This window comes from Syngnathus leptorhynchus, chromosome 10, assembly GCF_054491065.1.
Source record: "Syngnathus leptorhynchus isolate UIUO chromosome 10, UIUO_Slep, whole genome shotgun sequence".
In the NCBI taxonomy this organism is placed as follows: domain Eukaryota; kingdom Metazoa; phylum Chordata; class Actinopteri; order Syngnathiformes; family Syngnathidae; genus Syngnathus; species Syngnathus leptorhynchus.
The window spans coordinates 10591941-10619895 of record NC_141204.1 but is presented as its reverse complement, the minus strand read 5'-3'; the positions used below and the strand labels follow the sequence as shown (position 1 = coordinate 10619895).

The 27955-nt window shown below is 44.4% G+C and overlaps 1 protein-coding gene across 1 annotated transcript; it reads left to right on the top strand.

The window, feature by feature from the left end:
- Positions 1-7: 7 nt before the first annotated feature.
- rgs7a (regulator of G protein signaling 7a) lies at positions 8-27955 on the top strand. Its single transcript, XM_085921982.1, has 18 exons — positions 8-55; positions 127-247; positions 16236-16332; positions 17620-17670; positions 18781-18887; positions 19138-19189; positions 20157-20221; positions 20407-20483; positions 20568-20649; positions 21349-21423; positions 21507-21605; positions 21677-21738; positions 22281-22391; positions 22905-23030; positions 24381-24567; positions 24750-24839; positions 27365-27401; positions 27513-27955. Exons 2-17 carry the CDS (start codon positions 170-172, stop codon positions 27383-27385), a joined length of 1380 nt encoding a protein of 459 aa, XP_085778108.1. The 5' UTR covers positions 8-55; positions 127-169; the 3' UTR covers positions 27386-27401; positions 27513-27955.

Below are 27955 nucleotides of genomic sequence, written 5' to 3'. Positions count from 1 at the left end.
TGTAAATGTCAACTATGTTTAAACACGATCAGTGCGTAATCCTCTGTGCGGCCAGGTAAGGGCCAGACGGCTTTTTGGCACCGTCGTCCCTCCAGCCGATTCCAATATCAGTTCTGTCCATCGCAGGAGCACCTGACCTTTACCGTGGACGAGCGACTTCTATCGGACCATGGCGCAGACCAATAGCTGCGGACAGGGGACCAACGGGGTCACGGACGAGTCCCCCAACATGATCGTTTACAGAAAGGTACCTTTAGTTATCCGGTTTGTGTTTTTTGGGTCTACGCTGGGAAATTAATCGGAATTTAATTGTGATTTTGATTGTTAGGATCAAAGAAATGTGATAAATGTGCCAAATTCCCGTACACGCATTGTCAATTTAAATACGAGACAAACTTTTTTTTAGAAACATCACCAGTGCTAATGCTAGTGGTCAATGCAAAATGCCATTGACAGGCTAATAGAAAGTTAACATTTAGTGCTATTCCTTAAAAAAATATTCACACACAAAGAACAGATCTATTTGGGGATTCTTTTTAAATTGAATTATTTTACGTACACTATAATCCGAAAAATATGGTACGGCAAATTATATCTTATATATTTATCGTATCTTTGCTCTTCTAGCCGTGCTAGCCACATATACTGACAGGCAGAGCAATTCATTGCTCTTCCACTAGAGGACAGTGTATACATCCGTTTTCTCCAACGGAATTAAAGCTTTGTGACCCAGATTTCACACTGAGTAAGGAATTGAGATGAGATCATCAGCATTTCAGGAAAGATAGTGGTTGTTTACTAACCCTGACTAAAATATGCACCTTGACTTGCTAAAGGGCGGGAAAATCTGTAATAGACGATATAAATTTGGGGAGCACCCTGGATATATTGTATCATGCATCTTCACCTTATCGCTTGTGATGCATTATTGATACAGAAGCATCCAATATTGATGATGCTCCCCTCCCCCACCCCATTTTGTGTGTTTGTAACCATAACTGGCGATTTCCAACATAGCCTGTGCTCATTTCTGGCTTCTATTGCAACATCAGATGACTGCACGTCAAGGCTTTGTAGAGCACGCGTGTGCGCAGGTTTTCTTCGCAGGTGCGCCGACTGTTTGTACAGAAGCTGACATAGTTAACAATGTTGGGAGCAGGCACTTTTGTCTGCCTTCACGGAGGAGAAACCACACCAGCGGGATGTGTTATTGGAGAATGGCAAAAAAAGGGAGGGAGGGAGGGGCAGTGCAGTGTCGAGACAATTTAATCCGGCACGCCTTCGCACATTAGATAAATTAACTCATGATGCAACGTTCGCATGTTCGACCTTGCTACATGGCGGGGTGCGTTTGATCGCCTTGGCCGATTTCATGTTTTGTTGGTGAACACGAAAGCAAAAGGCAATAACGTTAAGTGAAAGGCTCACTTTGAAATGAAGCATGCGTATCACGTTGGCAGCGAAATAGCTGGAACCGCAAGATAATATGTTTCAAACTTGAGGCGGACTTGTAATTTTAATACCTGTAATGTGACAAAAAGATGTACAAGAGCGCGCTCCGCCGCCGCTGATTTGATGGCAATCTTTTTATCCATTTTGGGAAATTGCTTCCCTGCCAACAAGAGAGGCTCCTGCTCCCCAGTGGCCTAGACTTTATTAGTCACAAAAAGATAACAAAAAAAGGGATGAGCCATTTGAGTCTGGCACTTGCTGGTGTGTCAAAATCTGAAGGCAAATTCACTTAGGCCGCACGTGAGGCTTCCGTTATGAAGTGTGAGCTGCCATATTACACACTTCAATATGTATGGCTCACTGGCCAATTACCTTTTTTTTTTTTTTTTTTAAATTGCGCAGTTTTAATGTTTTTATTTTATTTTAAATCAAATCTTTCCTCATGACAATCTCACATTGCTACATCAAGAAATGCCGACTTTAGTTTATTGACGTTCGCTTGCGCTAATCCCAGCATTTGCCAGAACTCACGGCAGCTCTGCTTACCTTTTGGCTCCAGTGTTTGGGATGCCGTAGCCAAGCCGTGGTTTTAAATTGCCAGATCCTCGCCAGCCTGGCTGGCCAAGTCATGTCAAGTCTTAATCAACCCGTGTGTAGGTGGTTAGTATGCAAATTACAGAAAATCCCGAATGGCTTGCACACTGGCACCTTTTCAGAAAGGAGGACGGATAACAAAAGATTTACTTGGCTGTTTGATTACACAGAAGATGGCGGGGCAGACACCCCAGAGACCTGACTATTTTTATGTACTTGTACAAGCAATGAAAAAGTACATTTTTCAGAAGAGGCCTATATAAAATGATCTGTGCTTCTCCTGTTAGCAGCCAGCCATCCAAACATTGTTATTTTGTATTCATAATTTTAAGACAGTTAAATACTGGATTTGTTTCGAGTTCGATCTTAAACTCATGCGATGACAGCTCAGCCGAAACAAAGCATCCTTTGTCCACTTTGAATTTTTCTTCAAAACGTGTCGTGGGTTTTCACTCGGACTGGACCTTTGTGATAGCGCGCACTTGCTGACCCACATACGCAGCGGCATAAAAGCGAAAAGGCCGTCACGGCAGCCGGGATGAAAACGGCGCTTCTTGAGTGGCTTGGGGTCAAACTTCAATGGGAAGGCTGCGGTTCGGGCTCGGGCGCACGCCAGATGCCAGTCGAGGCGGCGACCTGCTCTGACTGGGCCGTGTTGCCACTTTATATAAAAAAGAAAATAGAGATGCTTTTATCGGCCTCTGCCTTCTTGTGCATGAATGTCATAAACCCGGCGTGTAAATGTTGATATGAGCTCGCTCTCATCTCCTCAATAGTTACCGTTGGGAGTTACATAACAAGAGCACAGGGAGTTCTCCGGTTAAGGACGGCGGATGCTAGTTAAAAAGTGCTTCCACTACGACCGCAGCTGTATCCTTCCTTTCTCGCTCTCCTCTTTCTCACTCGGGCTTGCTCTCGTCCGCTGCTCCGTTCCCGCCGTTTAGCCTCTAATGAAAAAGGACGGACGAGTCGAGGTGTTGACCCGCTTTGCTTGCAGATGAGTGCCATAGCGATTTCTGTTTCCCTCAAGGACGCTTCGGCCAGAAAGAGCACAGACACTTGTTACTTTTTAACTACAACAATGGACACAAGGGATTTCCTTAATTGTCAATTGTACACTATTACAGTACTTGTTTATTATAAATTAGCATAATGCAAAAAGTAGCAAAATGGCGCAAGTCCGAATGACCGTGAACATTATGTCACAAATGTCAAGACTTTAAAATAAAAAAATAAAAAGAGAAATAAGGATAGCTAAAGGAAGCACACGTGTGTGCCTGCTCACGTGTGCTTGGCATGAATAATATCCCGGTGCATACATGGACATGGTGGCGTGTAACGTTATGTGGGGCGAACGCGAGAGAGAGCTGAATTTTTCATGCGATCCGCCGACAAAACGAATTCTCAGCCACTCAGAACATGGACGCTCATCAGCTGGCACCTTTTTGTGTGCCGTGCATTTTTTAAATCCAGCATTAATCATCAATGTTTTACCAAAGGCCGAAAAAAATATGTAAGCCACGCCCCCTTTTGTTATTAGACTACTGCCGGTTTACACCTGTCAGGTCTTTTCAAATCAGGCCAATTAATGACGTGAACCAATCACGTTCTCGCTTTCATTCCACAAGCTCACATCTCTCAGCATTTAATGATTCATTTTCTTCTTCGATTCTCCCGTTTACATTTCAGCTAGTCATCAGCATGTCAAGATTGTCAGAACGGCAATCCCGCATGACACTAAAACAGAACATTAGCCTGTCGAGCGTCTGGTCGCCCCATATTTACATTTCAGCTGCCGACGGGCATCTAGTAATTGTTCTCCAGCTAGCCGCTTTGGCTTTTGTCTCCGCGCGGATCCATCAATCCTCAACGGCACCGATGCACTTTTTGTTCCAAGCGCCGCTATTTCACGCCGTCATTATTCTCTTCAGTCGATGATGGAGAGCGTACTGTTTTGCATTCTGCCGCTCACGTGCGTGTCAATACGGATCACTTTGGACGTAAGCGCTCCCCCGGCGGCACGCCGCCTTTGCGGAAAATGAGGTAAAAGTAGTGTACTGGCGCTGCCATTTCGATTGTTCTCTTTGCGCCACCTCGAAGCACTTAAGGCTTATATTTGGTTATTTTGTCATTTAAAAAATAAAGACAATTGGGAGAATGAAATTTGTTTTATAACAGTGTTTATTTGGATGAAATTGTAGTTAAAAAAATGTCCGAAAAAACTACTGGCCCCCGGGCCCCTTCACTTTATCAAATCTGGCCCTCCTTGCAAAAAGTTTGGACACCCCTGACTTAAGCAGACGCAGTCGCATGTACGCCACGAAACTTTACATGAAACATAGTAACTGTCCATTTTCCCCACTGTAGCGCCGCCGTGATTCATACACGTCTTCCGTTGTAAAAGTTAGCAGCGTCAATATTTAACGTTATCGGCCTTGTTCATGTTACATGACTGTTACGTATTTTATGACGCAGCTTCCGCCTGTGACGACCGTACATGCATTTCTGGGGTGTTTGGATTAAATTGATGACTTCCAATGATAATTTCCACTTTAAAAAACGAATATAGCAGAATTTATGTGGGCATTGGAATCGATTTGATATTGTTGACAGCGATGTCAAAACGGGATACGATTATCGAGGCAGAAATAGTCCATTTTTTTTATTAATATGTATCATTTTACCCTGGTGAGTGCTGACTTCCGACCAATCCAAAATCTCGGGTTAAAATCTGTCATGAAAAATCGGAAGCGGCATAGAACATTGGAGGAGCCCCACAAGAGTGATACAACGAACAAGGCCTTGCCGTTAAATCCCGTGCGATCTAATCAGCGCCGCTCGCTTTAAGTGATTGTCTGATGGGAGCGCCTCTTCCTGCCGGTGTCCGTTTGATGACATTATTTATCAGACACCGCCTTGCCAGATGCTCGTATCCCCGAAAAGTCATCCTGTATTACCCATGGGCTGGATCATGTGATATGTCTTCCCGGTGAAGACGTATCACTAACACACGTACGACTAATGTTCCTTTAGGAGTGCGACTCTCCTTTGGAGAAGGTGTTGATGCTCAGCAGTGAGAGCTGCAGCATCACCCCTGCCCCTCTCGCCTCCCTCGGTGAGACTCACTAATGAAGCAAGAAATAAACAGAATTAACAAGCGAGGTGAAGGTATTGGTGCCTGCTATTGATCTTGGCAGTCGCCACCGTGAGATCATTTCGGAAAACTTTGCCTCATCCCTGCAAAACTGCAAAATGCCGCCTTCAACCTATAATCAGAAGATTTGGAAACAGAGCAAAAAACTGAAGGGCGGGTGAGGAGGGCTGATCTATAATTACAAGATCAGAGAGAAATCTTTTGTACATCTGCCCCGCGTGTCCCAAAATGCGCGTGGCTGCGACGTCAACTGCAAATTATCGAACGCCGCCACCGCCAGCTTGGACGATTGGCTCATGACTTGGTAATCCATCGTGTCCACATTTACCGTGGTCAATAACTAAATGCTAATTAGAAGGGCTGGCACGGCACGCGCCTGCTACAGTCCATAATGGCGGCAACGCCAGATAATCCGCCGGGCGGTGTCGACGAATGTTTACGACATTTAACTGCGATGTCTCCGAGGGATATACGTAATGAAGAAGCAGCGAGACAATACATTCACATTGCGCAGCATGTTAAGCTGTAATCAAAGCCAGCTAATTAACATCTTAAGATTCAGCAGCCATGTTGGTGTCTAACCAATCTAACCACGATAAAGATGGAGAAACTAATTAATAATAAATGAAATGCTTGGGTAGTGGACACCTACATACAACTGAAATGATCGAAAAGTATTTTCCCTCCAAAATATTCAAAATCTATTTGAAAAATAAAAATACTTAACGTTAGCATTACGTCAATGCTAAAGGTAAGCAGAACTGCATTACGAATGTCTCGCAATTGTTGCAAACGCTATCATGATCAATGTAGGTACCGAGAAAAAAAATATTGGCTCACTACCTGCGTCATTGGACACTCAAAGGTGCACCAGACGTGATTAAAGGAGGCATCGAGCCTTCTCTGGAAGAAAGTACTATTGATTGGCTCATCTTCCAATCTGCAACAAAGCAAAAAAAAAAACAATGACTGCTTCCCATCATGTTTTTCTTTCGGGCCACACTGCTAAAGCTTCTGTAATGTTGCGATTAGCCGCAATTAAATCCAAAGTTTTCCCCCTTGTTGTCAGTTATCCGAATCAAGCAATAAATCCCATTAGCACACCTAAATGATTGCGATGAAGCGGCTTTTCTTTGCAAAAATATATAATCGCAGTTGGAGCCGCTAGCGAAGATAGCTCTGTCTGCTTCTAAGCGCCCACCCTCCCCCATCGATGTACGTCGGGCACAGCTAGAGCCTTTAGTCTTGTCTGTTTGGATTATAGATGGGTGGAAGGCAGCCTGGACGTTAAGATAGCGGCTGACTCTGACCTCCTTGCTTTTGTCTGGACGTTTCATTCCAGTTCAACATTTAGGAAAAAGTCTTGTCGGGAGTTGTGGGATGACTTGAACAAGGATGACTTTTTCTTAAAATCTATCTTGATTTGTGACACCAGTCGAAAATATCTGCAAAAGTAGCAAACCAAAATTGTTTCGCGTTCCTCCAATATCACAACTGCGCCTTTATGTACAATTCTCTGCCGCCTCACTTCATTGCCAAAGCTCAAATCTTATTTACAGCCTTCTAGAGTCAACAGCAATAAAAAAATCTTGTTTTGTGCATTGCCTCGGCTTCTTTGCAGTTCATTTTGCCAGCCTTCATGTGGGACTGTCCATCTCCTTCCACTGCTTTTATTTTGTAGCCCTTTGGCCTCGCTACGACGGCGCTAATGTCCTCTTTGGTTCGTCTCCAGCTCTTTGATGCTCCCTCCAACACCTGCACTGTAAAACCAACTTTGTCTCAACCTGCTTTGGTGCTGTGTCCTTCCTGACCCCCCTCGCCCCCAAACCGGTTCCATCCTCCCCTCTCGTCTCGCTTTGATTGGGAGCAGCGTGCCACTCCAGTCAGCTTTTATCCTCACAAAGAGATGGCGGCAGGTTTTCGGGGGTGGGGGGGGGGGTATTCAGACCCTTGAAGTCATCCCTTCTCCTGTGTCCATGACTCAAGGCTTTATTAGAGACTCGAAGTATTGTTTTCCATTCTGACTGTTTGCGACCAGAGTTGCTCACAGATCAAGAAAGCTTTGACAATTTCAGTGGGGGACAAGCATGCCGACAATACAGCTTGGTTTGAGCCTTAAAAGGACTACAGGACTAAGACTTAATCACCCAAAGCAATCCCTGATGTGGTACATTTGACACAATGCAATTCACGAGAAAATGACTACCCGGCGTCCCATTACAATTTTGGTTTTGCCGTTTGGCAAACACTCTGCGAGTGGATTTGCATAAAGCTGTGGCGCTTTCAAGTCATCAGAGGCGCACAAACACTCACAGCTTGCAGGTTAAAAGTAGCTGAGCAGCCAACTGAGGCTCACATCTCGGCGCTGTTAGCTCAGCTTCGCCAGTGTGCCCAACCCCATCCGGCGTCTCTTGCTGCTTTCTCTTCTTCAAAGGCGCGCGGCACCGTAATGGTTTGCTTGAAATTCATTTGCATCTAATATTGGAATTTGTCAGAGACCTACATTAATTAAAAAGGAAAAACAAAATTCATTTCACAGTATTGACAGTCTTCATGAATTGACATGAAGTAAGAGCAAGCTCGCACATAAAATATCCGTTGATTGATTTGCGACAATAAAAGCGAAAAGCTGAGCAGTCTTAAGAGGTAATAACAGTGTTGGCCACTAGATGGCAGATATTGCTCACCAGCGCCTCCATGCCCCTGTACTTGCTTCGTTAGCTTAGAGACGCTATCAGCCTGAGTGGCCCCGACTAGCGCTGAAGAAAAAGTGTGGCCCCCTCTATCGTTTAAGTTGACCGTCCGTGATTTGCATAAGATCATGACTCACATGTTGAGTCATATTTGTTTCCATTTCCATCTGAATACCGAGCTCAGTGTCTTGTCTTTTTATTTTTTCAGAAGACCATTACCCTTTGCTGCTAATGTATGCATCTATCATTTTATAGACTAATTCAAAACTAAAATCCACCTCCATTGTTTGTCATCTCTTTGGTCGGCGTGGCCATTGTGAACACCGATTGCTATCTCCTAATTAACCTTCACGCCACTCCTGGATCGGAACATTGGCAGAATTATCGCATCTTCTATTCCCACCGTGCTGAAATCATTCTTATCGGAGTTGGCGCAAACAAAAGCCAAGGTCAAAAATATAATACTTGGGTTTTGTGTAATTTCACAAGGTATTCATTTCCCTTGTATGCAATGTAGTCTGCATCTGAGCCTGATGCATGTGTGTGTGTGTGTGAGTGTGTGTGTGCGCGCGCGTGTGTGTGTGTGTGTGTGTGTGTGTGTGTGTGTGTGTGTGTGTGTGTGTGTGTGTGTGTAAAATGCAAGACAGACAGGATATTTACCAGCTGATTCCACCTCGACAAGGCCGACCGCAAAAAAATTATTTGATTAAATTCTGGGATCATTTGTTTGAAATCTGATGGAATGACATGGGTCCATATAAGACATGTTGCCTTATATAGTATGACTTATTGTTTCACCGAAACAATTAAAAATAAAAGTATTGCTTTAGCGCCATCTCGGTATATGTGGTAATGTAATTAGAAGTCGGAGGTATCAAATCGAAGCTTCATCTTGTATCTGGGGGATGAGGGGGCATTTCACCGCGTCTATCACTTTTGTCAACCAGCAGCATCGTGCAAGTGACGGCTTGTGAGGTGTCCATCATCTTCATTGCTTCATAGTACAAACGTCAAAGTGGCGCCGCATCGCCCCTTCAGCGTTTGCGTGCGCCCGAGCAGCCACTTGTGCTGTCCTTGTCGGGTCCGTGAAAAGGCCGAATGTCAGGCTGCCAGCATCCAGCTGCTTTTTGCTATTCAGGACACTCGCAGCCGTCCTGAGCGTCTGTCGCACGTGCCAAGGAGGAATGTGGTAAATGAGGGATGGAGAGAAGGAGGGAGCGGTTGAGGAGTAAGGACCCCCGCCGCTTGCATCTAAAAATAGACCGCATCGTTGCTGCTTTTCTATTCCCGACACACCTCTGTTTCCATGCTCGCCCCCCTCGCCCCTCCCTTCTCGGCTTTGCTCTCACTCGCTTCCTTGTCATGCTCCACTCTGCTTGGTTGGGGTAAATTTGCTCCCTGGTGCCCAATGAGTAGACTCCTTAAATGTACAGCCAGACACTTTGGACACTGCTAACAAGCTCGCCTTGATGACGGATGAACTCGACTGTCCAAGCGAATTGAGTTCCATGATATCAGCCTGCGTGATCATAAATCCAAGAAAAATAATGTTAATGGCTCCCATGTGCAAGCAACAGTTTATTTTACATTGATAAAAAGGTGAGCACAAATTGTCATTCAGGGAAAGATGAAAGTCGTCGGGGGTTTAGAACTCAATCTAAGCGCAAAAAGAAGTTAATCAGTTTTAGTATCCAGTCATGTCTAGATACAAATTTTATTCGTACACTAAACATCAATTTCATCCATTATTTTCACACCTAGGCAAGCAAATGACATAACAACACTTATTGAAGTGAACTTTAACGCTTAACCTCAAAGTCTTAAGCAGCATCAGTGCTTACTTTATTCGCTAATTTATGTTAGCGTGCTGTTTGAGTGATAAAATCATAGTGGGTGAGCAGGCGGGAGATTGGCTTTCAGTGGATTATGTTCCAGCACATGGCCAACCTTGGCTTAGTCATCGCGCCCACTGCCCGCCCACCAAGATGATGAGTGTGTGTGTGTGCGCATGTAAATTAGAGCGAGGTCCTGCCCCAGGAACACGATTGCACCACCTGCCAGCACCATCAGATCATTTGTTTAAAAACATGAAAAGTTTAGAAAAGGGGATCGGGTGATGTGAAGCACCGGAGAACATTAACTCGTTCACTGCCATTGACTTCTATAGATGTCAAATATCAATTTGAACTGGGCTGGCAGTGAATGAGTTAAAAAAAAAATTGCAATATTGTAGTAGGGGAAAAAACTATTTCAACCACTAATATGGCTAGTCTGACAGTTGCCAATCAAAAGTGAGCATTGTTATCTTGAATTGTCGGCCTATCTTGCCAACTGGATCTCATTGGCATGTGGGGGGCAGCCTCCCTAATGAAGTGACACGCTGGGAGCACGCTGCGATGACGTGGGTGTTAGTCACACATTGCTACAGGACGTCAGAGGGGGTCACTTTTCGCCAGCTGTTGTCTGCATGAGGACAGGCTGTGATTACAAAGGACGGCGGCCGCAGCGTGAGGAGAATCATCACATCGTTCTTGCCAGAAAATAGAACGGGCTCAAAGCTACGGTGTGATGTGAAGCGGCCCGAATTTCAGCCTGATTGCCTGCACACCCAATCAAAGTCAGCAAAGGATTGATTATGTCTCTTAAAGATAATCTTGAATGATAATCTTGTCGTGTGATGTGGTAAAACGTATCCCCCCCCTTCCTCATATGCTTGGAAAAGTCAAACCAAAAATATTTCATAGACACAATTTCTGGTTTAAGGGAGGAGACTTACGTGTGTGGAGATACTCTTAAGTGGCGTGTGCTCCATGAGTATCGTAAGAGCTCCAAGCACATATGATTAAATTTTTGCTGCCGTGTGGGGTCACTAAAATTTTAAAAGTCAATTAGGAGGTTAAAAATTGGTATGAGCAGACCCCACGTAAAAAGTCAGAAGAAAAAATGTGGTTCGGTTCTGCATATTCTCAGTTGAATTATTATTATTATTATTATTATTATTATTATTATTATTACTAATATATTTTCTATTTTATTTTGTAACCATTTAATTATTTATTTATTTATTATTATTATTATTGTTACTATTTTTATTATTATATAAAATAATAATTTTATTATTTATATATATATATATATATATATATATATATATATATTTTTTTTTTTTTTCTTTAATCATTTAATTATTTTATTAATGGCTTCTAAACAGATTGAGACACGGCCGTAGAGACGTTTTCTGCTAGATGATGCTCCTCTTATCTTACTTTTCTACTGTTCGACCATCATTTCTAAAAGTCGGCAATCTGTAACCAAACTAAAAACGGACCCCTCTTGGACCCTAATCTTGGCAAAATTTAGTACAGTCAATCCAAAAATTTGGAATCATTGTCAAATGAGGATACATCCTGGTGTTTAAATCGCTCGAGGCAAAACCATCCCTGATTTAGGATTCAATGCATGTCTCTCCGGTGTGGGTTCGCTCCTCGGGGAGGGCAGTTAAGGACGTATTGCACATCCTCTTGCTGCTGTTGCATGCCAGAGGCGTTCAGTCTCTGGGCAATAGCGAGCAGGAGGATGCACAGGAGATGATAACTCCAGAGTCAGGAATATTGGCTAAGACATAGTCAACACATTTCGGTCTGTCAGGTAGAGCGTGTGTGCTCTCGACGGGGTCGCTAACGGCTATCCGAGCTGACCTTGGGCAAACTTTGAAGGCATCGGAGATGGAGGTTCCACTGTGCACATAAAAGCGGACAATGATATTACAATCAAAGGTCCATTTAGGATTTGATTGAGTCAGAATTATATTAGGCATGTATTCATCTGTGTGTAATCATCATCATTGTCCAGAGTAGACAGCCGCAGTGTATTTAAGTGCACACATGACAGCACAACACACCTCGGGAACCCTGCAAGTCGCCACCGCCAAAAAAGACACACGGAAAAAGAACAAAAAATCCTTCCAGCTTTTATCCATTAACAAATAAAATGGAGCCATTAAAAGGCTTTCAGTCACACCTCGGAGGAGCTTTTGCGAGCTGACGAGGCATCACGGCTGACAACATCCATTTGTGAGCGTCCGAAGAAAGCCTCTCGCTGTCCATCAGACGTGTTTACGATAATGCTAGCGCTATCACTAGTGTTTAACAGCGGCATTAGCCTTGTCTTATCGCCGGCTTCCATTACCCGCTGAACATGCCGCACAGCAACAACCCCTCCACCCTCCTTCTGGAACACGCAATCATGCTGCTTGGTGGGAGTTCTCATCTGAAAAATTCTTACACGACTGCTAGGAAAGCAAAGTTGTGAAGCGTGAAAAAAAAAAAGGCCACGCTGGAGATGTCTCCAGGCTGTGCCAATGATATGGAATGATGACTAAAGACAGCGAGGGGAAGTAGCAGATGCTCCGTGGGACTAATTGTGTACACGCAGGGGGAAACCAAGTCGATGAAGACGAGTGACAGCGCGGCAGCACCGAATGGCAGATGCTGTAAAATGGCCGACGGCCCGGTGGCGCAGCGTCCCCCGTAGAAATCAACTTTCATGTTGGATGGCGCGATCGCCGCCTGACGCTTCAGGGCACCGTCGTCACCCCGGCATCTGTTCCTCAAATCTTCGCCGGATGTCATGCGGCCCACTCGTCATCCGAGAATTTGCGCCCAGGTGTTTACTTAAACGGTTCTGTTACGAGAATCTTGCTAATTCAAATCGGAGGGATAAATCATGAAACGATAAGTGACGAGATGTTTTCAAAGTACTATAAGTTCTAGAATCCACTTTTGCCTTTGGCTCTTTTTTCCTCTCTGTCGAATGAGCCAACGGGAAGCTGGCGGAGACGTCCTTGCGACTGTGCTCGGACACGGCGTTGCTGTGGTAACTCACAAGTGGAAGGCGAGCTCGGAAAGACTTGAGATTGGCGTCATCGACTCGACAGCTTCGTCAGCATGAGCTCACTAATAACACCCCCCCCTGCCTGCTGACTTGCATGGCTGCTTTGTTGTGAGGCCGCACTGTCATTGAAACTTTCTATCATGGCGACTTGTTGTCCTACGTGACAGAAGTTCCAATTGAATCGCTCAAACTCTGCTATGTAAGGATGCCATCGAGCCCAATCTACCTTCCCGATTGGCCGAACAGATCGGCCTGTCAGCAAGAGACGCACGATTCCTAAAGTATACGATGACATTGATTGGCACTCGCTGTAATGCACCTTGGAACGCTTCCTCTTGCCTCCATGGGCTAAAGCAAAGACCGCCTGAGTGCCTGCAATGATGACTCCTCCGTATTTCAGATGCCGTTGTGGCTGGCATTTTTGTTTCCACAAACATCAGCTGGATTTTGAGAGGGTATCAAATATGAATTATCATTCCTCTCCGGTAAAGGTGTGGTCTTTTTTTATTGAACGGCTCAAAGGGGAATTACGTCAATCAATTGCGCGCATCTATTTTATAGCCGGAGGTCTTCAGGATTGCCTTAGGTAGCAAAACATGAGATGGCAACTGACCTGATCTTCGGTTTTTAACAAATGGCCATTCGGTGCTCTTCAAGTGGACCAAATTTTCCAAATCATCATGAATTTCATCCTACGATGATCCAACCTAAGATATAGAAACAAAATGCTATCAATCCAAGCAATTCACCGTCCATTGAATAACCTTCTTGAACCCCTTCTGCATACCTCAAGACCTCCAATATCCTGGCAGCACTTCAAAAGCAATCCGTGGCGGGCCAGCGGTAATTGAAAACGCCGCCGTTTGTTGCCAAAAACGCTGCTCTAGAAGCTTCTGATTGCGCTTTGTGCGTCCACTGTAATCATCTTTTTTCAAGTGTCAGGCTCTGTTAGTCACTCGGTATGTACAGAACAACGTGCTTGTCCTTGTCAACATATGGACGAGGTCGTAAAAGAGACAAACTCTTGCCTTCAAACCTCAACATGAACATTCTGGATGGAAGAAAGGAAAGAAAGACGGACACTTTGGCTGTCAAGGGCAGACTTGTGGTCTTCATCACAACGCAGCGTGAAGCCACAGAGGTTCCTTGAAGACGGTGAATATTCACGCCGGTGGCATTTTAACATGTGCGGGAGGATGAACGAGAGAGAGAGAAGAAAAGCAAGGGCATTGATCAATGTCCCCATTTGGTGTGAGCAAAGACAGGCACAGGAACGCTTGGCGTCATGTGGCACAAGTCTTCAAAAAGCTATGAGATGAAACCAATTTGAATTAATTAGCAGAGATATGATGGCCAAGAAAAATATCCTGCCAGACCTTAAAGAACCTTTCAGCACATTGCAACAAAATAAAGGCGAAAAAAAAACCACTTGCCTTATTTTGTAATAAGCTGCTGTCACCATTTTTTTTTGTGCCCATCAGCAAGTTTTTGTTAGCCTGTTAGCTCAATAACCACAATAAATAAGCAAGTGAGGAGACGTCTCCTTGTTAAAAATGAAATTCGAGCTCCTGCTTTAACGATTTTGGCCTCGCGCGTATCAATAATAGTCCGTAAACAAGTCGAAGAATTGAGGTGCACACTGACTGCTGCTACATCTTTAATTTGAGTATCCGGCCAACTTTCCAAAGAAAGTGCTACAGTCCCAATACGCGAAATGCTCAAGCCAAACTCGTCCAATTGCATTTTCAAAGTGAGCGCTTTTATAATGAGAACTGCACAGAAATTCATTTCAGACGCACAGAACACTCAATTGTGCAATCCAATCGGTTTCCCTTTCCCAAATGAGCTCCACTGACAGCTTTTTCATCTTTCTCGGAAGCCGAATACTCTGGCGAGTTATAATCGGACATGTCCGGGGAGGACTTCCAACAAGCCAATCTATACACCACAAAGACAATAACAATGACGGCAAAATGAACAAACAGTCTGATGCGTCATAATCCGTTGACACATTTCAAATCAAATGTGAGTTTCTATTGATCCCTGCTTGGCTGCCAAGGTTGCTTTGAGCTAATCACTGCGGGACAAAGTGCTCATTAGGGACTCCTCGCTTCAGTTTAAATAAACTCATATCGTTTATAAAGGGTAATCTTGGGATAGCACTTTCCAACTCAACAATGAGTCACGTGGTGTACCCCAGGGACACGTATCGAGTCACCTTCGCTTTTGTTGATGTTAAGAACCATCGACAGCTGGTGAAGCAGGCGATGAAGTAGACACAGCGAGGTTGGTCTCTTTAGCAGCTATAACAGCTTTCTCTTTTTTGGAGCGTCTGTGGGTAACGTTTGTCCATTCACCTGGAAGAACACTTGGTCGGAGGTCAACGGCCTTGGACCTGACAGCAGGCCTACTGGCTCCACTCCAGTCTCTGTTAGTTCATCCAACTCAGACTCAGCCAAGCATGTCTTTTTGGAAGTCACTTTGTGCTGTGCTGCCACGGGAAAAGGGTCTTTCCCACAAGGTTGGGAAATGAGTATCTCAGTAAAATGACAAATTAAGATTGAGGGGGCAAGCCTTGATTGAGTAATTCCCTTTTTATGTGCTGTAGATTGTATTCATTATTCATTCATCATTTGAGTTTCTTGGCATTCAATTCAAGGCCACGCACCCTTCACGAAACTTTTCTGTCACCTTGACGGGCAAATGCTTTAATACGTGTCGTTTGTTTCCCCTTTTACTCTGCACTTTCAATTTGTCAGTCGGTCGAGCACTCTGAGCAGCTCAAATGTTTCTGAAATGCCTGTGACTGCGTCTGCATACAAGACGCAAAGTGTACCGTGATGGGTAGTGACAGGAGTGTCCCACTTGACGGCACCTTTTTTGTCGCAGAGAACAGCCAAAGCTAAAAATATGACAGCCACAATTGTTGGTCGTAGACATCGGCTGCCGCAGCCTGTGACCCGCCGACGTGTTTGAGCCCCGTCTGGCAGTAAAGTGGGTGGCGGCAATCACAAAGACGGTGCTTGAAGCCAAGACGCTGCCAAAGTCTTCTCTTTCAAGTGTCCTCATGCGCGACTCTCAGCCGGCAATTGCCGCTGATGCGCCATCAACATATCAACGAGGTCGTAAAGCCGAGCCGCCGTCCACAATGGAGCAGCTGGTAGCAGGGGGGGGAAAGTTACACTTGATCGCTCTCTTATCGAAAATTTGCATTGAATTGAATTTCTTAGCTAATTTCGTAAAGGAGGCAGAATCGTTTTTTAATCGTTTTCAAAAATGTTTACTTTGTGCTAGCCTGAGTATATTGGCTTTAGCTTTGTTTAAATATATGGACTAGTATTAAGTAATACAATTTGACCTTTGACCTTCCTTCTCTTTCTATTTGTGTGATTTGTCCTTCTTTGAGTGTAATCCGCAGCATTGTCTCATACTTTGCTGTTTTTCCCCAGATGGAGGAAGTCATAGCGCGCATGCAGGCTGAGAAAAACGGCATCCCCATCCGAACAGTCAAAAGTTTCCTCACCAAGATCCCCAGCGTTTTTTCAGGTGAGGCTCACCTTGTTCTCTTGTCACCTACTGAGCTAGCTGCCACCCACAAAGCGCTCAGCCGGTCGAATCTTTTGTTCACGCAAATTTTTGGGCCAATCCAGCAGTGGCGGAATGTCAGGAAGAAGACAAACGATCCGCTATGTAGTGTCATATTCTTCGGAACCTTTTTATGCAAACCGCTAATGCTAGCAAAGACTCCTTGAAGTACTTTTCCATTGTGTCGCCAGAGATTAATAGCAGGCCAATCGTGAACGCTTCGGATATCAATAACGACCCACTTTTATTGTATTCCAAAGCGACAACGCACTGGAATCGTGGTGAAGTGATGAAACAATACACATTGTAACGGTCGTGAGTCCCATTTTTTCCACTATGCAGGTTTTGCCCTCACTTTTATTAATGAGCAATGTTAATTCCCATCAACATGCTTCTAAAATTGTCAGCTGCGCCCTTGCACGCACAAGCAAAACTCGGTCATATTTGGTATCATATAAATTGCTTGAAAATGACTTCACACATCACATTTAAAAAGTGGCTCATGTGTGAAAATTACGTTTCCACTCATGACGGTAAGATCTGGTTTTATGCGGTTACGTCAGGACCCAAGGAAAAGGAAACCAAACGCACATTAAGAACGGCTTGAAAGACGGAATAGAAGACGGACGAACCGCCAGACAGCCGCGGGGACCGCCTGACATTTCACACTCGCGTCCTCTCACCTGACAGTTCGGTAGACAGCAATAACCGCTCAGAGGATATATATATATTTATTTATTAAAAGCTATATTTAGCCTAAAATGACACAAGTCGCAGGTTGTGATGAGAGGAGGGAGTGAAAGAGCAGAAGGTACTGCTCGGTAATGATAGCATTGTACAAACATGTTGAGCTGCCATTTTGTTTCATTTGACTCAAGTGTGTTCTATTATTTACAATGACTCTTGGTTTTAAAGTTCATTCAAGTAAAAAAAAAGGTAATCCTATTTAAAGCTAAACTAAGATTGCTTTTTGCTGTGAGTCACCCACCATCGTGTTGTTACTGAATTTGCTAAGCGGCTCATGATACCTGCGCTCGTTGCAATTAACGGGATGTGACTTTGAAGAGGCTGTCAGAAAATAATAGCTGGCATGTCATTCGCCCACGCTATGGAAGATGAGAGGAATTTCTATGCGTTGTGATGATGATGTTGAAGATGATGGACAGCGGGTTAAAAGTGCCGACACTATCGTTCCCAGAAAAGGTGTACAGATGTCTGCGTGCTGAACGCTGTGGTTTATCTTTTCAGGGTCTGATATTGTTCAGTGGATGATCAAGAATCTAGACATCGAGGACCAAGGTAAGAGAAGATTATTTAGCATGGTCTCATCCCTCGAGTTAGCAGTACCACTCTATACGTTTATACTGTACTTTAAGACGAATTAAGTGTTTCCAACAAGCTGCTATGAAAAGTCACGATGCTGCCATTTGGCAAGGCTGCTCCAGTTTGTAGTTTGGAAACATAGAGGGAAGATTAAATTGAAATCCTTAAAGAAAACTTGGCATCTTAACTCAACATTTAATCAACGACAAGTCAAAAGGTGTTCATTCTTTTACGGTCGTATATAAAAAAACAAAACACACACTTGAATGGATATTCATAATCTTGCTGCGTGACTGCACTGCATTAGAGTGCAAAATAATGCAAACGCTGAAGAGCTAAAATGTGTGTGTGTGCCAGTGAGGTGATTATATAATATAATCCTTCAGGTTACACCACAGAAGGGAAGTGTTTGTACGTAAACGGCTTTGAATAAATTATGAGTCATCACTTATTGATAAACGGAGCCCTGTTGCACACACAAATGTACGCGCACACACACATCAGCTGCAGATACATCTGTGTGTGCCTCAACAAGAGAATTTGCCAAGATGCAATTGTCTGGTCCACCGTAGATGAGCGAATTCGAAACTGTTTGGACTGAGGCGTCGTGACACAAACTGGTATGATGCGGAAGCATGCTGATGGCTTTTGACATCATTAAAAGGTTACAGCTCAAGATGTGTGCCAGGTGAAGGGCACAGTTGATGATGATGACGATGCTTACGTGTTTTTTCATTACGTGATGGTTTAAAAATCAACGACAGTTGAGTGAGCACCACGGGGAACGAGATTTTCTCCGCAGCCAGCCAAGCAGACGCAACACAGCTGATTGGACTGATGAGCTCCTCCTCTCAAAGTCAAGTGGTCTCATCAAATTGCCTCCCCCCCTTGTGTTCGTTTTCAATACAAATGTACAATCATAATAATGGACATATTGTGAAATTAATATTACTCTGCAGTTAAACACAGATCTACATAACTGAACCAATCAGGATAAAAAACCGCTTTGTAAGGACATCAAGTGTGGAATCTAAAATTGGACTAAATTCAGAAACGGCAATTTCACAGATGTTTCCTTCTTCCCAGTTGAGGCTCTTCACCTCGGAACGCTGATGGCGGCGCATGGTTACTTCTTTCCCATCTCAGACCATGTCCTCACCCTCAAAGATGACGGCACTTTCTACAGGTTTCAGGTGACAGAATGCAAGTTCTCTTTCACACACCTGAACGTCATTCTATTAGGAACAGCTCTCGGTAGAATCCCATTCACAACACCACAATGTAAAACCTTGACCTCTCCTGCTTTACTGCGACAGATGCCATGATGCTCCATTACCCCCCCCCCCCCCCCTTCCTCACATGACAACACGCCATACGGTCCTCCGTCAGAGATGTTGTGGTTTCTTTTTCACGTGCATCTGGTTTTCTAATTTGTGCTTGCAGACTCCTTACTTTTGGCCATCAAACTGCTGGGAGCCAGAAAACACAGACTATGGTGAGCACTAGCCATTGATGCAAATAAATGTATTTATTTATTCATTTGGGTTCAGTTAAAATTACAATCACACAAAGGTTCAAGTCTATTTGCAAATGATGTGATTAGGAAGCGAACGGCAGCAATTTCGACCAACTGGAGATGCTCGATGGATGACTGGCTGACTCCAAAATACTTTACCGTAATCCAGAAGAGATTATGTCATGAAAAAATAATTTGTGGCATTTTTGTAGTTTCCCGCTCTTTGAGAGTTTGAGCATCTTTCCGTGGTGGCTTTGTAATAGAGTTGCAGAGATGAAACATAAGTGACTTAAGCGTATCGCAAGCCAAATTGGAATTTAACCTTCATCTAATTTCATCAGACAGACTGATTACGGCAAGCGAAGGCAGTGCCGCGGCTTGTGTGTGTGTGCGTGCACCTGCTGAGCACATTAAGGACGAACATTTCAACCGATGAGCATTTGGCAGCGTATTAATTCCAACTTTTTTTTTTTATTGGCTCGGTCTTGTCTAGAGTCGAGGAAGTAGGTCACGGTGATGTCAGAGACTCATTGGCAGATTGATGGATTAAATCTTTTGAAATTTAAAAAACAGTCCAAGGGCTTAATGACCACCTAATGGTCACTTTACAATGGGATGAAGGGAGGATGATAATGGGCAGGGACATCAAAAGTTAGACACACACACACACACACACACACACACACACACACACACACACACACACACACACACACACACACACACACACACACACACACACACACACACACACACACACACACACACACACACACACACACACATGCTTGCAGAGGCTCAATGCACGGTCAGTGACCTTTGTGATTTACAGGCCAGTTAAAATGTGCAGTTGAGAGGATTAAGTGAGTCAAAAGCCGGGCCACTTAAAGCCAGGCTGAGATCCAGTTCTGGTCTAACCCACTTCCATGTTTCATGACTCTTTCAGCTGTTTACCTCTGCAAACGAACAATGCAAAACAAAGCGCGTCTGGAACTTGCAGACTACGAGGCGGTAAGTGAAAGAGCGTTTAGCCTTTGCGTCACTTTCGGATTTTCTCTCACACGTAGTTCGCGCGGCGCGTTTGTTTTTGTTGCGTGTATGTGAACAGAGGTCATTAGTCACGCTATCCAGCCGTCCGCTGTACAACAAACATAATTGGTCCAATCGCCTCATAACTTCTTTGTTTTTCTTTTCAGGAGAGCTTAGCAAGGCTACAGCGAGCTTTCGCCAGGAAATGGGAATTCATTTTTATGCAAGCAGAAGCACAAGCAAAGTAAATTCTGATCTGCTTTCACGTTGTCGTGTATGAATGTGTGCTGCCGTAATCATCAAATGTCTCTTCTTGTTTTCTCTTCAGAGTGGATAAGAAAAGGGACAAAATTGAGAGGAAAATTCTCGATAGTCAGGAAAGAGCCTTCTGGGACGTGCACAGACCGGTGGTGAGTGCTCTTCGTTAGTCTCCGCTGCGTCCGAATTTAGAGCGAGGGCCGCCATGTAACGTGACGGGGTCTGTCGCCAGCGCAAAATACCAAGTCGATAAGTGTCAGAACACATCAGCGCGGTTGCTGCTTGCTTAACATTAGCCTTTAACGTCCCCCCTGAGGTTAAAGACGCTCCGTCGCTGCCACCCTCAAATAGCGTCGGCCTCTTGCCTAATTGCCAAATAACACTTTCAATTTATGCGCGCTCGGGGCAAGTTAATCAATATTAATTCGGATTTGACAGCGACGTCGTCGGCTCCTCGCTGTTGTTCTCGAACAGATCAGAGCGATTTAGTCAATCGACCTGACTTTGCATTCTTCGAGTGCCCTCCGTGCACTTTCTTTGCAACAATTGCCACTATCCATGTTTAATTACACAACATCAGGTACGTCCTGAAGACCTCTCTGAAATCCTCCACATCCCGCTAATTTGTCAGTGAACGTTGATGATTGCCTTTTGAATTGGCATTTTTTGTCAAACAGATCAACCTTTTTTTACTTACAGAACATCATGTTCCATTTTTAGGGAGGTGGCGTTCGGAAATTTACGAAACAAATGACGGCAGTTGGGCGGCTCTGTAGCTGGAATCAAAAGAAATGCTGAAAAGAAGCCAAACCATTGAATGAATTCACTTTCTTCTTCGTTCTTTCTCCCAGCCCGGATGTGTGAATACCACAGAGGTCGACATTAAGAAGTCCTCCAGAATGAAAAATCCACACAAAACCCGAAAGGTACGCGCAGTAGATTGGCGGCACTGACAGTTTTGGACTTGAATGTTGTGCAGCTGATTTAATTCCGGTTTCTCTCGTCCCAGTCCGTGTACGGCCTGCAGAACGACATCCGCGCACACAGCCCCACCCACACCCCAGCGCCGGAGGCCAAGCAGCCGACAGAAGAGGAGCTGCAGGAGCAGGTGATCTGACGTCATGCTCGGCTCGCCGCTTAACACGCAGACCGGCTGACTTTTGCCCGCTTTGCTTTCAGATCACATTTTGGCAATTGCAATTAGACCGGCATCGACTGAAAATGTCCAAAGTGGCGGAGAGGTGAGGGAGGCTGATTAAAATTTCACTCAGTTTGTCCATCGATGCATTTAGCTCGCCTTTGAATGATTTGACGTGTTGCACAATGAGAAGGAGGATCCCGCCTGCTGCGACCTTGAGGACCGGGGGGGGCGCCTCATCGGCCCGTAAAGAGTTGATTGAATATCTCCTTACTGAATAGGAAAAACATACAAGCTACAGAGTTAGCTCATCCAACTTTAGCCTCATTTTTTGACACCCACATCATTCACCAGAGCAGACCCCGCCTTTTAAAGCCATACACACTCAAAGTTACAGATACTACGGTAGACGGCATCGGCCGTCGATAGTGCAGATGGCCCGTAAAGAGTTAATTGACTATCTCCTTACTGAATAGGAAAAACAAACAAGCTGCCGAGTTAGCTTAGCCAACTTTAACCTCATTTTCTGACACCCACATCATTCACCAGAACAAACCTCGCCTTTTAAAGCCATACACACTCAAAGTTACAGATACTACAGTCGACGGCAGTACTTCCACTTGTTGTCTTGCGTGTCTCCTTTAGTTTGTTGGGCTACACGGAGCAGTACATAGAATACGACCCCTTCCTCACGCCCCCGGACACCTCCAACCCCTGGATCTCAGACGACACCACAATGTGGGAGCTGGAAGCCAGGTGGGCACACAACTAAATGATCACGTTGCATCAAGCGCTTCAACCAATTTCAAATTCTCCGTCCACGTAAAAAGTCATTTTCAGACTGTCGGATTCACGTTGTTGCAACCATAACCTCTCAATTTCCACTCCGATACCAATTTCACTTGACCTAAAGAAATTGGGGCACCAACTACGATCGATCAGGCAGCATTGCATTTAAAAGCCTGTAATGGATGTCAGAGGACATACACCCATTGAACACAATTATTGGCAGCTTACTGTCTGGATTCACATCATCAGCACAAAGGATTTGAAAATAACCACATTACGTGAGCTTATTGATTGGCATTCTCTTGTGAACAAGCGAGAGGACAGTCCAGGGGGAAAAAAAAGGATCATTCAGAAATTAGAGCAAAAAGGGATGCACCAATTGGAGACATGGGTCAATTGATGGAGCCCAGAGTTCAAAGCAAACATGGTGACGCCGCATTTAGCTGTTATGCTAAACATGTTGTATTTTCCCCCGTGCAGTAAGGAGCCCGGCCAGCAGAGGGTGAAGCGGTGGGCTTTCGGCATCGACGAGGTTCTCAAAGACCCCGTGGGGAGGGAACAGTTCCTCAAGTTCCTCGAGTCTGAGTTCAGCTCAGAGAATCTCAGGTGGGCTATTCTCCAAGTGGATCTGATGACGTCATCATCGGGAAACAACACTATGCGAGCCAAGACGATTGTGACGGCGGCCGCTTGGATTTAAATCCCCTGCTAAACGCGACGCGCGCTCACACTGAGCTTTAAATGCTTCTCATCCTACTACAAATGTTAAATCTGCACGGGGACAAGCCTCCAGTTCCCACATGATTCCCCACAGTGGGAGTGGGAGGAATGTTATTAGTATGCTCGGTACAGGGATGAGACTGTGGAGGATTTAATTCACACGTTTGTCTCCCCCCCAACGATTGTGCGCACACACATTCGCAGATAAGTACAGTCACAGTCCGCCCATACCTACACATGGTGTCACAGGCGTCCCTCAGTCTGTGGGGGGAGGTTGTTGGGGAAGTGGGGCCCAATTATATTATTTTTCAAACTCATTCAGATCTATTGAACAGCGACATAATTGTGGAATATGTCAACAACTGCACGGCTTCGCAGGAAGCATGTTTACAGAGGGAAGAAGTGCGGCTCGAAGCTTTGCCAGCGTTTTTGTTCGTCGGCACAACGGCAGCTGGAATACGCGCAGGTGCCTGAGAATCCTCCGCTAATTGATTTATTCATGGCGCCATGAATAGTGCACAAGTTTGAAAGATGCATGCAAACAGCCACTTATGAATAAAGCATGGCGCTGCCACCGACTCTTTTGCGTTTGCAGGCAGCTCCTTTCACCGAGCGCTTTTGTGGCAATGTATCATTGAAGCTATTATTTGTCGCTATTTTCCTCAATTTAAAATATGATTTTTTTTACTCATTGGGGAACACAAGATTGCTTAGAAGCTTATGTCATTTGTCAATTTTAATGACAGTGGTACCTTGAAAATTACCTGACTTCAAAATTAGCAGTCGCATGGCAGATAATCAAAGTCAAAGTCAAAGTCTGCTTTATTGTCAATTTCTTCACGTCAAGACACACAAAGAGATCGAAATTTCGTTTCCTACAAATGAAGCGTTCTTCAAGAACGAGGCTTCAAGATGTTCATTGTTACTCCCAACTGAAGAGGACTGCCAAACAAAACATAAACAAAAGAGAATTACACATTTAAAACAACCGCAAAACAGACAAATGAATAGCATCACCGTTGCGGCGGTAGAACTGTATGCGACGTCGATTGGAACAACAACACATTGATTGATAATATAACATTACCCACATGGATTTATTTTATATCCTCCGCAAAGACAAAAAAATGCTAATTCTGCAGCTTACTGAGAAGTTCTGAATAAGACCTGGCAGGTTATCCAAGTGATTTCATTGGCTCATATTAGCTAAATTTCCAAATGTCATTCATCTGAAAGGTTCTGGCTAGCGGTCCAGGAACTAAAGAAACGCCCCATCCGAGAAGTCCCGACCCGGGTTCAAGAGATCTGGCAGGAGTTTCTGGCTCCAGGCGCACCCAGCGCCATCAACGTGGACTCAAAGAGCTATGACAAAACCACTCAGAATGTCAAAGACCCGGGACGCTATGCCTTTGAAGACGCACAGGTATGCCACTCAGTGGGCACCGGTGCGGTCCTTTAATGGCCTAATTAATAGCGCACTGGTTGCTGCCGCATCTTCATTGTTGCTTACCAATGAAGACACGGCTTTGCTGTGAAGCTATTCGGCGTAAATAGCGTGCGACAGCCGTGTCCGATGTTTTGATGCATTACTGTCATGCCTAACAGGAACATATCTACAAACTGATGAAGAGTGATTCCTACAGCCGCTTCATTCGCTCCAGTGCCTACCAGGAGTTATTGCAGGCCAAGAAGAAGGTAGGATCTTTCAATTGAGGGCTTTTTATTTACATATGAACAAAAATAAAAAGAGAATTTCATTTCTTACCATGGTGACTTAGCCTCACGCAAGCGTCGCCACACAGACGCACATGCGAGTTTCAGTGCCGCATTGTTTTGCTGCATTTTCATTCTTCATCATTGCAGGTTATGCCGCAAGCTGCACCCCAGGCACGCACAGTCACGCTTTTTCAAAGTCACGCTCCCACACTTGGAACCCGGTTCCACTAATCCCTTCCACATAGAGCCAAAGTAGACGTGGAGCTGCTGTATGCTCAGCGTACAATACAAAACAAACAAGTTACTGATGTCTTTTTGGAATATTCCAACCAGGGATGAAAATGCAATCAAAAAGCATTTGCATGATTGCATTTGTTTTTATGCCTATGTGAACAAGCTGTATGCATAAAAATGATTAATACTGCATGTATGATGTGCTCGGAATAATCCATTGAATAGTCCACTGTGTTTTCTTCATTGCTTGTAGCTTTAAACATTAAAAACAGTGGCCGAGGTGTCTTGAAATGCCCCAAAGCTTTACAATCATAGAAAACTTAGAAATAGTCTTGCAGCACTTATTTTCATGCAATAATGTCAAAGTAGCATACAGCAACATCTTAGTAAAACAGCAACCAGCGCACAGTTAAGCAAGCAAATAATATGCCAAAATGATATCTCGGTTAGTGAAAATAATGTCTCACAGAGCAAGGTCACGGAATGAGCACATTTAAAAGTGCTAAAGGGCTAATGTGAATTATTAAGCGTCTTGCTTGGTGGCGGTGGGTGAAAAAATTGTGATGTACCTTGTGCTAATTACCATCAAGGTCTTTTTGTCGTCGATGCTGCTGCGAATTTGGTCGCCTTCTACCTGCACCTGTTAGCGCGAATCCTGCGTGTGTACAAAATTATTTCATGTGGAGTAAAAAAATTAAAATAGCAGATGTCACGTGCATCAGTTACAGCAGACATACAGTCATACAGACTTTATGGAAATAAACAGGAATTACATTTTCACGCGGCGGCGCACTGCTCAGCACATCCGTCTCACAGTTTGGAGGGTGTTGATTCGATTCCACCTCCAACCCTCCCTGTGTGGAGTTTGCATGTTCTCCCCGTGCCTGTGTGGTTTTCTCCGGGTCCTCCGGTATCCTCCCACATCCCAAAAACATTCTTGGTAGTGTCACGGAACAGAATGGAGCAGGGCGACCAAATGTCAAAGTCAAAGTCAGCTTTATTGTCAATTTCTTCACATGTCAAGACACACAACGAGATCAAAATTTCATTTTCTACTATCCCACGGTGACAAGACATATATATATATCTTGCTCATTTTTGCTTGCTTCGCAGGCTCAGGCTTGACCGAGACAAGTATCTTGACCTGAACCGACGGATGTAATTGGGAGAGAATCGCCAATTTGTTTTTATATTTTTCAAAATAAGTTTTTACTCATTTTTGCTAGCTCTGTCGATCAAGTGATCGAGACGAGCTTCTTGACCTGAATTAATTGATCGTCGTTTAAAAAAAAAAGAAAAATTCTGTGTGGCTTGGCGGCCCGGTACCAAGTGACCCACGGACCGGTACTTGGGGACCCCTGACCTAGAGCACGGGGTGCTTGAAAACGCATTTTCCCACTGAAAGTCAACTTCGCATTGTTTTTGTCAGTAATGTAAACGGTCACAGTTTGGTTTCTGCTGCCTCCTGGAACAAAAAAGCTGGCTCTTGTTTCTGCGTGCAATCCTTTCAGGCCCAGTCAGGAATAAACCTCACACAGGTTCATGGGGAGTTCAGTGTGAGCGGTGTGAAGTAGACATCCCTGTGTGTGCACAAATTATCTCTGTGCCGCATTTAACAATCGCGGAGGACGATTCGGAGTTGCTGAAACGGTCAAAACGAAGGACATGGCAAACAAAAGAGGCACCCACGCGCCAGTCATACCAATGAGGTGGAAAAAAAAAAAGCCGCTTATGAATAGACTTTATTTTCAGGTGGGGATGACAGGCGCTCCTGTCTGGCATCTAGGCCGCAATGAAGAATAGCTTTGGATTGGGAGGCTGCAGTCATTAGATTAATCAGCCACCGCTTCTAATTACAGCCAGAAGCTTCTACCTGATATCCTGGCAAAGAGAATGTTGGCATTGAGGTTAGGAATTATGTCATCACATCAGATCGCTAATGAGGATAAGGATTTTAAATAGTTTTTAATTTTGTAGCAAATGCTACAAAATGGTATTGTGCAGTTGAACTTGGTTATGTTTGCTCAAGTGCCTGCCGATACGATTGGTCTGTCTAATCATAATCATCCTCGAAAAATACTCCGATACTACTACATCCGATACCAAACATACTGTGAAACTGAAAATTGCACAAACGCACAGCCACGACTGTTTATCAGGACACACTTCACAAATGTGATGAATGACGGTGAAAATTATTTTATTTCCTTTCGTTTGGAATTCGTTGATTTGGAAATGAGAAGTAACAATGTCTTTTGTTTTTCTTACAGAAGAGCAAGAACCTCTTCTGAAAACTGTTCTTTCCAGGTAAAGCCTCAGACATCATGACAAGACGTATATTTTTGAATAACACTTGTCCTAGTAGTTAAGTGTGTTTTTATTCCAGCTTCCACACTTTTGTGTCACTTTCCACCGCAGGAGAGGCCAGCCAGGATCCAAGCGACGGACCAGTCGTGTGCCATCATGCTAAAAAAAAAAAAGAAAAGAAAACCAATGCCATCTTTCTCTCTCTCTGGGACATGGAGAGCAGCCATGTCATCTCTCCATCCTCATCATCCTCATCGTCGTTGACGAGGGAGCCAGGCCCGATCTGTTTATTTGTCGTCCACCAGCCGTTGCACGTCCACTGAGAGCGGGATGCTCCTTCCGCTCTCTCCTCCTCTTACTTGACATTAGTAAAAAAAAAAAAAAAAAAAAAAAAAAAAAAAAGAGGCATCGTGAGACTGGAGACGATGGACAAACCTGGTGAGATGAAAAAAAAAAAAAAAAAGGCCAAATATTTTTTTTTCAGTAGTCACTGCTGGATCGAAAGATGTCTTTCACTTCCGGCGAAAACAACAAATGATGTCAGAGAGAGAGAA